At 40.5% G+C, this 11835-nt stretch overlaps 1 protein-coding gene across 1 annotated transcript; it reads right to left on the bottom strand.

Moving 5' to 3' along the window:
* Window positions 1–741: 741 nt before the first annotated feature.
* On the bottom strand, window positions 742–6534 carry irx2a (iroquois homeobox 2a). Its single transcript, XM_085291111.1, has 3 exons — window positions 6128–6534; window positions 4352–4757; window positions 742–3671 (listed from the first exon to the last, which is right to left on the bottom strand). Exons 1-3 carry the CDS (start codon window positions 6365–6367, stop codon window positions 2782–2784), a joined length of 1536 nt encoding a protein of 511 aa, XP_085147237.1. The 5' UTR covers window positions 6368–6534; the 3' UTR covers window positions 742–2781.
* Window positions 6535–11835: the final 5301 nt, after the last annotated feature.

The following is an 11835-nucleotide window of genomic DNA, read 5'->3' as shown; positions in this document are numbered from 1 at the left end:
CTGGGAGCAATGATGGAGGCCTCTTCTTGGAGGATGTCAATATTGTATATTTGAGTATTTCATACCTTATATCACAATAAGGTGAAAAAATATTTAAATTAATAATTAGAATAATAATAATAATAACTAAAGACTACCTTTTTTCTTTCTAATTTGTTCAGTTAGCTGTGTGATATAATATCCAGCCATGATGAAAAGCAGTGAAAAGCCTGTCCGATTAGGGCCCATCACACAGCCCATTGGAGCTGGCAGATGCTTAGATAGACTTTTATGGATTGCTCAATGCCGTGCTGTAATGAAGCAGGCAGTGCTGACCCATCCTGAACCAGGCTAAAAAGCTCCAGGGACGGCCCCGCTGGGAGCCCATAATGCCCGATGCGTCCCACGGCTGTATTAATCACACTGAAAAATAAATGTGTGGCAGGGAGAGGGGAGCTGGGAGAAAAATGAAATAAAATAAGCATCTCGTTTATCCCCATCAAGGTCCTGAATATGTGACCGAGGGAGATCCCCTGACCAGACGCTTTAAAAGAAAATGATTGTCCATTTAGAAAGAATGGATTGTGCAATCTGTGAGAACTCATAATCTTCATGAAAAGTGAGATTCATCAAACATCTCCCATCTGCAACTGACAAAACAAAAGAATAATGAGCAGAAAGAATAAAAAAAAAAAGGAATAAAAAATGCAACAGGGTTAAACAGTGTTATGACTAAAAGAAAGACTGCCAAAGATGAATGTAATAGTTGGGAAAACAGTTTAATATTTTCTCATTTGAATAATGGATATAATACCCCACCAGTATATCTTTACCAGCGAGTTTTGATTTTATTTACATTCAAAGATATAAATTAGTAAAAGTACTCCTGATAACAAGATTGGGTCGCCTTTTTCCCAAATGCGTTTCAAATAAAAACCGTCCATAATATATATATATATATATGTATGTATATATATTTACAAAACAAACGGACGATGTCAGTTTCCCATTTTTGCAATACAACTTGCATAAATTATAGGCATCGTTTCGCCATCCTTTTAAAAAAATAAATATCAAATGTAGGCTATTCCACTTTGAAGTCCTCAAGTTCACTTCAGTTCAATTCGGTCCACTTTGCGTCCCCAAGACACCTCGGTTTCAGGCCAAATTTTAGTTTTTATTTTCACACGTAAATATATACTGAAATAATATACCGTGGCAAATAAGCAAACTAGAGGAACCTGAGAAATAACATGTAAATCACATATAATGGGAGATCGGTTTCAAACCAGCATATGTAATTGTCGTCCAAATTGCCTCAAACAGAACGGCGGAAATAATACAATAACATTCTGACAAACGTGAGCTGAAGAAAAAGTCCCAGTCTGCGTGGGGCTTAGAAAGCGGTAGCAGCTGTCATTCCGACTAAATGGTGGCACCAGATCCGATTTGGAGTAAAGGTTATGTGGGTTAAAACGTGAGGCTAAGGGGTGGCGTCCTTTGTCGTTTTATAGTCAAAGCAATTGTGACACCTACCTGCAGACCATGGAAATTAAAAAAAAGTCCCACACGATCAAATGATCAATTTCGTCCACCACCACAGAAAACATGAACAAAAACACCTCTATACTGCAAGTTCTCATTAAAAATGAGGGGGGGGGGGGGGGGGGGGGGTCTCTGCTTATACTGCTACTAAAACGTCCTTAAGCTATTCGTCGGCATGTAGGGAAAGCTTTAAATGTGCGCAAGGAAAGTAACCACCACAGCTACCTAAGTGACATTTGAAAACGTGAAGTTCCACGATGACTGCACACAGCAAACAAACTCATTTGTTTGCTTTTGGCTGACTCTGTGTAATTAGAATTATTCCAGGTTGAAAGATAAGGTCTTGGGCCCGCTGCGCGCGCGCGCACACACAGGAAGCATTAAAAATAGGATTCCTGCTCAAAACTATGGCAACATTTTGTCTGCTTATTGGATTCACAGGGTGCCTACTGTGTGTGTGTGTGTGTGTGTGTGTGTGTGTGTGCGCGCGCGCCCGCGCGTGTCTGAGCGCATGGATAAGCTTATTTCAGGCCCGTCCTTCATAGTGTTGTTTTAATGTGTATCTGTAGACGCGATCTTGTAAGTTTTGTTTGCAATTGGCTTGTATGTTATATCCCTACTGCTTTGTAAGGCAAGATTGTTGCAAATAGAAACCCCGTCACCGGATTCTTATGATCCCGTGGGATCATCGGAAAGATCAAAATATGCGTAGTTTTTTTTTTCTTTTTTAAGGGCTGGTAGGCAATTATAAATTGATTACTCTGGGAGATTACTGCAATGAAAACGAATAACAGGCCATAGTGCGCGTTCATTTCCTTACTGCGCTGAAAAATGTCCAACTTAATAAATCATTTAGTCTCATATTCAGTCCTAAAATGTACTCTTCTTAGCACAAATGAAAAATCACGTCGTGTTAGCTGTTTCTTGTAAAAGATCGCTTGAATATGAAGGCTTCAATTTGTTCTGTTTTGGTGCTATTTGTTTTTTTTGTTTTTGTTTTTTTCTTTCCCGAAACAAGGCTAAAGAGTTCAGATCATGCTTTGGTGTCATTGCAGTGACACATGGAAGTGAAAAAGAAAATCAGTTAGTTTGCATTGGAAACAAGTGAGCTCATTTTACCTCCAGCATGGCGCCATTTCCTTACAGGGTTGAATTAAAATACAAATTTAGGACTCAACACTAGATTAAATAAGTTTTCATAAGTTAGTCTCTCTCTTTTTTTTTAATTATTATGATTTTTTTTTACCGCGTCATATTTTACGTACCTTTCTTTGCTTCTAAATTTGCGGTTCTGAAATGCTGTTGCTGCTGCTCAACAACAATCTGGTTTGGATTATTTTTAACGAGGGGAGAGTCTGGCCTGTGTTTGGGGTTTGTGCTGGCCTCCAGAGCCTGCTGAGAAGAACTGAGACCCTCGTTTGCAGCAGCAGCGGCAGCGGCGGCGGCGGCAGCAGCCAGACTCACTCCAGATGAATTAGTGTACCGCAGGATCCCTTGACCCTGCAGGGGGCTGAAGTTGCCATAGTTTGTGTAATTGCTATAAAAGGGTGAAGTGTAATAAATAGGTCTTCCGAGGATGGAGGGGGGCGGGTAGAGGGAGGGCGAACTGGCAGCCGGGGAGGCTGCGGAAGGCGTTGGGGAAGTGAGAAGTCCACCGCTGGAGGAGGGGCAATTTGGTTGCCCAGTTGACTGCCCCAGTTGCTGTTGCTGATGTTGGTGCTTTTGGTCCGAGGTAGCAATTTCCGCCAGCGACCACAATTTGGGTTTGACCGTGGGGTTAGGAGGCGCTCCCGAAGAAGGCCTGTTGTCAAGGCATGAGGAGGATTTATTGGTGTTAATATTGTTGCTACTGACGAGGCTCCGTGCTAAATCCTCGCGTTGGCTGTGGAGGTGGTGGAGATGGTGGAGGTGGTGGTGGTGGTGGTGATGGTGATGACTGAGAACTGGAGCTTCTACTCCGGTCAGTGGCGATGACGTGACGGGTTTAGGTGAAAGCTGAGCCCGCTGGTCGCGGTTTGGGTCCTCGCCGTCCTCTTCGCATTTGTCGCCGGCTTGTTCCGAGCCAAGCTCGCCCACACAGACCTTCTCCCCGTCTGACTCTGCCGAGCAGGAGTGGTCCGTCAGGGTGTCTACGTGCAAGCTGATGCCTAAGACGAGCATGCAAATAAATGGAAAAGGGTTAGAAATGTTAAAGAAAGTGAGAAAGTCTCAAAAGTAAACTGTATAAAACTTATAAAGTCCATTAATCGTTAATCCTTTACATCCAGCCTTACTTAAATAGTGGTACATGCATCATTTATAAAGTAGGCTGGATTTAATGTATATTTTATACCATAACAATTGTACTGTCTTTTTTCTTTTTCTTTTTTTACATAATCATGCACGTCGACGTTTTCATCGTAACAATATTAACAGTCTAGTTTTATTGAGACCACTTATGGCTACTGCTATGCTCGGTGTCTGCTTGCCAGTGACCTGTCATTAATCACGCTTAAGAAAATAAAATGTTCCTTCTAACAGGTCATTACGTGTAGCTTGAGTCTTAGAACCTCGTTTTTCATTAAAAATTGATATCAATCAACGTGGCTACCTAAATAGTTCGTGGACTCGACTGTCTTGCAAACACATTTTAATTTTAAAAATATATATATGTGTGTGTGTGTGTTAGAACTATAATTCACGTAACTGAGTTATAATTTCATCTCTTTGATATTTTGACATAAAGCAGCAGTGCAGCACATAACTTGTGAAGTAAATAAAATGGGCACCCCCTCCTTCCCATCCAACTCTGAATTGATCATGACCTGGTCGCCGGATAATACCCCACCTTCATCCTCCGCTGAAGCCTCGCTGTTATCCAGGGTTTTTTCTGAGCGCTCCACTTCTTTCCTCTCGCCGTCCCCGTCTTCTTCGTCCTCGTCTTCGCTCTTATTCCGGGGTGCCCATGTCATCTTATTCTCCTTCTTGAGCCTCCTCCGAGCGTTTGCGAACCAAGTAGAGACCTGCGTCAGGGTCATCTTGGTGATAATTGCCAGCATGATTTTTTCTCCTTTCGTCGGATACGGGTTCTTCCTGTGCTCCTGCAGCCAGGCCTTCAAGGTGGCCGTGGCGTCCCTGGTGGCATTTTTGCGGTAAGCCGGGTCGTTGAGCTGGAAGGGGTATCCTGGGCTCCCGTAAGGGGGATAACTCAACGCCCCGGCCATGCCTGTGGTGTGCGCGTCGTATGGAGAGGACTGGATAAAAGTTGGAGGAAAAAAGAAAGAAAGAAAAAGTCAAGAGCTGAGCTGAGTTAGACTGACATTAAAAAGAATTAAAAAAAAATTGACATTAATGTGGCTTGTACAAAGTGACTTATATTGAAAAACAATTTCCTATACGTTGGACATTACAAATTTATATGTATATATAAACTTTACATTTTGACGAATAATAATAAATGATAAGACAAAAATTACATCATAAGTAGCTATAACTGTACATGCTTTATTCAACAGTGTTTAAAAAAGTAGGCCTATAACCATTCCTTTTTGAAAAACGTGTCCAAACAAGTGAAAAATGACGGGACTCAAATATAAAAGTAGTACCAGATTTTATCTTCATTTTATATCAATTATATATTATAAAGTGATTTAAATATCGTCGCAGGATTTCGGAATGCAGTGGACTGTTTCATATAAACAAAGCATAAATAATAACTAATTGTTTAAGTATTATTGTTGTTATTGTTGTTATGGTTTAACCCACTTGTCGGGTTGAATCAAAAAGGACTAATTGTAAACAGGCATGCTGAACACATCGTGGGCAAAAGCAGGCCACAAAAAGCCGAGGAGTAATGGTTAACTAATGGTTAGGATCATTATCGGATTAACTAATAACAGGGTTCCCCTTTATATAGCAGTTAAGATAACAAAAAGGAAATTTTAATTTTCTTTAATCACCTATTAACCAACTCATTTCCTTTCAGTGGCTGCTTTTTGTTTATGGTGGCAGCTCCAATGTGTTAACATATCGTCTCTTTGCAGCATTAGAAATCCCATTAGCGAATCACTTGATGTGCACCTTTCCTAGAACGCTTGAGGTGCCCTGTGTCATTAACATTGCGAGTCATGCTTTTCGTGTTAAAATTTAGTTTATTTAACCAAGAATTATACCACCCCATCCATTCCTGATTTTAGTGCGTGGCTGATGAAGAAAAGGGTCATAGTTTGTGTTATATTCGATTTCTATGGCGCATAAAGTCGATGCTTAGAAGCCAGACGCTTAAAAGGCAATCCTAGGTATTCCATTTTATACAATTAACTGCGCAGGAAGTGTTAAGCGTCAATAAAGCCATTCCAATCTGCGGCTCACGATCAAAAATCCCATTTAAGCCAAGGGGGTCAAAGATTTTTATAGCGAGGACCCCTCTAGGAGGCCACCAGATATGAATGTATAGCACTCCATGGTAAAGTTCCGCAACTACTTTCTGTGGAGTGAATCATGACAAAAAAAAGAAAAGAAAACGCAAACCGATTTATCGGCGCTGTTCGCCTGCGACTTTAAAACGCCGACAATCGCCTTCTCGGAAGCTTTATCATAAAGAAACACAAAGAAGATGTTTTACCATGTACGATGGGAATCCCGTGGTTGGATCCGTGGAGTATGACAGTGGAGTGGAGAAGCCTGCACCGGCCGAAGCGGAGAAAGCAGCTGACCCGGGATATGGGCTGAAGGCTGAGCCAGACGACGACCTCGCCAAGTCTTCGTTCCGCGGGGCGGCCAAAGCCGAGGCCCCGTAAGCCGGACATGAATACAGCGCCAGAGAGCCCGGGGGCTGGTAGAGGTAACCCTGAGGATAGGACATTGGTGAGCACGCGTTAGGTCGCCGAATCCAAAAAGGGGGAGGAAAAAAAACGCACAAGGCGGCGGACAACAGCGGCCAAAATAATAAACAATCAACTCAATAATCAGCCGTGCAAACAGTCATCAGAGAGTGAAAATAAAAAAAGGCCTCCCTCCACTGCCCCCTTACTGGGAAAAACCCCCCGAAAGATCTGTTAAAGTGCCCACATAGAGGCAATGTGGCATGCGTCTTGATCCCCTAGCGTCCGATGTTTTTAGTACGCAGCACTATGAAGTGAGGAGTTAGGAGGGAACGAGCCAGTGGAGTTTCAGACACACAGAGCATTGGGGGAAACAGGAGCTGTCACTCCGGCTCATCTGAATATCCCATCCCCGCCCCCTTTCTGTCTGATAGAAATGGAGCCTCGGAACATAACCAAAGAATCCACACGGCAAATCGTAGCGTCCGTCCGTCCTATGAATAGACGTTTGACTTGGAATGAGGCTATTTAAAACTTTTTTTTCACCCCCTTAGTATCAGACATATCCTCCAACTAAATGTTATAGTGATCCCAAATTATTAAGTCCAAGCCTTGCAGTTATAGCTCATTTTCCATTTGTTTCAAGAGAAATTCACCATGATTATACAGTCGACTCGCAACGTCCGTTTCAGTTTCATTATTTCAAAAACGGTTAAATCCAATTTAATTGGCTTCTTAGGCTGAGTATTTTTGCAGCACATGACATGCGCAGAAAGGGCGGTGAAATAAAAGTTCATCTGTTTTACTGACAGTACTTTTTTTCTTGTCGTTTTATTTTGCTTTAAAACTAAGTTGACTGTGGTACACGGTGTCTGTGTGATTAAATCCAATCCAATAACAACGGAAAGGCTGAGGAGGGAGATCGAACAGGAGCGAGAGTATAAAATGGCCAATGCTCTCCACTTGCAGCTGGTTATTTTGCCTGTAGTTCACAAACCGACACATCCATGAACGTATGTGTACTCCGATATGTAGGCGCTCCTCACGCAGTGCGCGCTCTGGCCTGCGGGAGGCGTACACCGCTCCCGAAGTTTCACTACTTAGCGCATCTACATGGCCTCCGCTTATTATTACAATTTCATTCATCACCAGTAATTACATAGGAGGTTGTGGTCTGTTGTCGCTTCATCAAGGGCGGTGTTTCCTCTATGCAGACACCAAGATTAACCACCAACTCCAACCAAGCTTGTTTACTTGGTCAGTGCGTTTGGATGCTCACCTGTACGCGTTGTAGTATATCTGTGTGCACTTAGGTCTGTCTTCTTGCTAATTAATGCATAGTCATTTGTGATTACACGCATTATGACCTCTGTTGGAGAAAAGAGATACAACACGCCGTGGCGACAACCTGAAACCAGTTTTGGAACAGACAGTCGAGGTGGCAGCTGTTGGCGGAAAAAAAGTGTAGCCTGGATTGGTTCAAATGAATGTGTATTCATCTAATAAGTTACTTATTCCTTCGCTGCATTGTGTTGTAAAAACAGTCTGTTCTGGGGGCATAATAACTGGGAAATAGTGATGTTTTGTGATCTGTTTGTGCATTTATATGGGCATCAGTTTAACTTATTTCACTTGTACTAATTCGTCTATAACAGGTGGCCTGTTAGCATGTGAATAATTTATATATAGGCCTCACACCTAATTAACATAAAATCTAATGTAAAAGAAGTAAATTTTGATTAATACTATATATGTGGATATTACTACTACTGGTACTACTACCAATACTAATAAAAATAATAACAACTATCTGTTATAAATTACTCAAAGTGTCCATATATTTAATCATTAAACATATTTTTTTTAAAGAAAAAAGTGAACAAATCAATCACTTACACATAGTGTTGCCCAAAATGTGTATTTTCACATTTTAATACTGTTTATAACACCATATAACTATACCGTTACATACAGTTATAGCATAAGGCAGGCAATTTACCATTTGTTGATTTTAACCACATGCTGTATTACTCTCATTTTTTTTTCAACAGAAATTTACATTTGATTATTCTTAAAATCGACACGACCTAACATTGTTGTCCTAAAATTCCATAGTAGCTGGACCTCTAGAACACTTTTTAAAAACTCTGTTCCCGGAAATACATACAAAATAAGAGTAATATAAGTAAAGTTTTACTATAGGTACCTTTTTAAATTGTTTTATTGTTTGACAAAGATATATATTGTTTAATAGATTACAGAACTACAGATTATTTACTACATCCTTAATTATTTCATGATCTATGTGAATTTTACAGAACGGCTTGTGTTTTTTTCTGCACATGCAGTTGGTTTCCATGTTTCAGGCAGGAGTAATCAATCGCAGAAGAGTAAATGAGTGCTCTCAAAATAGATCGGGTCAAGATATTATTGACCGGGAGTACTGAGTGGCCCACACCAGGGGGCACTGTCTCCTCTACACACAGGGCATGGGCTAATTGTTAGTACTGTACCAACAAGTGTGTATATGTATGCATGGTCTGTGAGGCTTTATATCTGAAGGCATATACGATGGTTAAATTATATGCACGTGCATCTAAATTGTAAATGCAAGTCTGTGTCTATTTGGTATTGTGAAAGTACACCTGTTATAGCTGGTTAAAGTGCATAAGTTTGTGTGTCTGTGAGAGTGTGTGTGTCTATGTGGGCGCATGTTAAACTCCACAGTAGTGCATTCCAGGTCTCAGTTTCAGAAAGGCTCCAAAGATATTTTAGTCCCAACTTGATAAAGATACAGGAGATGGGAATGAAATGATTGACACATAGACAGAGCGATGAGGTAGACAGAGACAGGCAGAGAAAGACCTTATAGATCCAACAGAAATTAAAGTAGTGAAGAGGAACAGAAAAGCATGAGGTCAGACAGAAGCAGAGAGGAAAATGATGTGGACCTTTCAATATGAACTGAACACATCGCCAGTTTACTTGACTCCATTATAAAAGTACCTGAACACCATTTCCACGGACCATATACATTATTTCAAATTATTTGCATTGCTGTGATGCCGAGACCTGTGCTATCTTTACTTTTATTAATAATTACAAAAGCATAATACACAAAAAATATGTTTTGTGTTTCTTTTTATTATTCAATACCTTTTTATAAAAAAAAAATAGACTTCAGGCCTAACTAACTGATGCTTTTGCAAATGATTGTTTAAAGGCTAAAAGTAGCTGTATTGTCTCTGCTCACTGATGATAGCCTAATATCAGGTGATATTTTATAAGAAATCTTCTCTTCCCTTATGAATAAAAGAAACAATTATTGATTTCCTCTCTCCCAGTATTTCCCCTCAACAAAATTTACCTTTAAATAACAATGAAGTGGCAGAGTTACTTGTAACAATGATTACCAGCAGCTAATTCTTTTCATAGAGTAAATTGCTCAGAGTTAAACTAAATAGCTAAAGGATAAAGCCTTTATGTCATGATATTTGTTCTCAACATAAATGACTAAATTAATATTGATTTCTAATTTTTCATACACTCTTGAACCTCTGGGATATGGCTGCTGTAAACTTTATTTGTATGGTGCGCAATGAAAGCAACTATTGAGGCTTGTGTTCACTAATTGTGTACATTTAGGGGAAGAGTTAGCTGCAGCTGGATAAATGAAGAAATATGGATGTATCTCCTTTACTGTAATTATCCGTAGCTCTAGGTGCATGGCAAGAGCTAGAAATGGACTTGTTATGTAGTCATATTGAGCTGATGTAAAATCAATTGAGTCTGGAATATAGCAGAATGATTAAAGGCAGAGTGCACTGAGTTTGTCCTCCCTGAAAAGCAGCTTTTGTCTTGTGGTCTGTCTCTTTTGGACTCATACTGGTGATTTTGTACTTTGGGCAGTCATTGTTGCTCATCTAATCTTGTGTCATTAAAAAAAAAAACAGCGTAATATGCTCTAACAACATTTATAATCCCAAATTTAGAAACACGTTAAAAAAGCTCAAAATATTTTATTCTCTGTGGGCTGGAGAAAGAATGTATAGTATCCCAAGCTTGCACAAAGTACAGCATATGTGTGTTTTTTATGCTCATGTTTGTGCGTGGGTGTGCACAGGAAAGCAGAAAAACTGCATTGTGATCTTTCCTTGAGCAACTTAGTTAGCTGAGCAGACTTGAGCTTTATGTGATCAAAACAACTCCTCAAAACTCCCGAGATCAGTTTGAAAAAAAACAACCCAAAAAATGACAAAAAACCAAAATGCTGAAGTACACGACTTTGTTTATCTGTCATTGTGTCACAATTGTTGAATTTTGATGCGCTACTACAGTTCGTCTCGTTCCCTTTTTCTTTTTGTACATTGAGGGGGAGGGGTCAGTAAGGGAGGGGGCAACTCATGGCTGATGTGAGGGGTTGGGTGGCAGGCTGGCGACAGGCCGTCGTCTCTCTCCCCGCCTGGCATCTGCCCACTGCTGCCAACCCTCTTCTAATCAGCAGCCGTCCATGTGCTTGGCAGCAAAGGGGGTTTCAAATCAGACCCTCGCCCCGAGTTAAAAACCCTAAGCCCTATCACTTTGTAAACGGGTACCTTTAGGGTGACTGAAACAGGGACGCCTCTGATGTGCTGAAGTGGAGAACATCGGTTGCCACGTTGCTTCAAATACATTATGCTGCTAGCGCTGTTGTTGCTGTTCTTCTTGTTTATAAGAAACTAAATCAGTAGAAAGCTCTTTCTTTATAGGTTTGATTTGTCTGACATGCTGCTAACTGACATGCATGTTGGAGGAAACTGTTCTCAGGCAGGAAAAGTGAAGAAGTAAACCGATGGGCTTGAAGTGTAATTCCTCCTGAAAAAAAGAGAAAGAAAAGCAGGGAAACAACAACTGTGCTTGTACTGAAACACAAGTCTTTATTTTGCTTTTATTTTGACATGCTGTCTGAGTTAGTAAGACATGTCGAACAATGCGGCTGCTATCTAATTCATGGGGAAAATGCCTCCCAAGTGCTGTGCTGCAAACTGCAAGAATAGAGGTTCTTCACTAAACACTGTCTCACCAATTCAGAATATTCAACATGAAGTAGTATACGACACAGAGTAGAATTTAAACAAGTCACACGATGATTAAACCAAAACTGTTAGATATGAAAGTCTTCTTACTATTTCCATTTTACAAATGATCATTTCAGAGTATGTTATGTGGTCTATAAAGCGTAAAGCTACAGGGCTCATTCATCTGCAGGCTGGGGGATTTAGGTGGAATGGCTTTTGGCTTCAGAAGTAACAAACACAAAGAATGGGCTATGTGGAAGAGGAAGAAGAAAAAAAAAGAATCCACAAATTATAGGAATTATGTGCAGCATGGGTTTCAAACACACACACATCCAGACAGACTGATTGATGAACGAAATGAGTTGCCGAAAATCAAAGGGGGAAATAAAGGGAGACACAAAGGGGGAACAATTTGAAATGGACTAACCCTCTCCAGTGGCTCTGTAGCCAAG

The sequence above is a fragment of the Mchenga conophoros genome, linkage group LG11 (assembly GCF_057382185.1).
Source record: "Mchenga conophoros isolate Kocher_MC1m ecotype Shallow Benthic linkage group LG11, M_conophoros_male_GT1.1, whole genome shotgun sequence".
In the NCBI taxonomy this organism is placed as follows: Eukaryota; Metazoa; Chordata; class Actinopteri; order Cichliformes; family Cichlidae; genus Mchenga; species Mchenga conophoros.
The sequence above is the reverse complement of the archived record's forward strand: the minus strand, read 5'-3'. Positions and strand labels throughout refer to the sequence as shown.

Bases quoted from the DNA above. Each gene is read 5' to 3' on its own strand.
- irx2a (XM_085291111.1), bottom strand. From the start codon at position 6,367: ATGTCCTATCCTCAGGGTTACCTCTACCAGCCCCCGGGCTCTCTGGCG. The intron at 4,758-6,127 runs GTAAAACATCTT...ACTTTTATCCAG, and splicing joins CGGGATTCCCATCGTACATG to TCCTCTCCATACGACGCGCA. The intron at 3,672-4,351 runs GTGGGGTATTAT...TGCTCGTCTTAG, and splicing joins GGCTTCAGCGGAGGATGAAG to GCATCAGCTTGCACGTAGAC.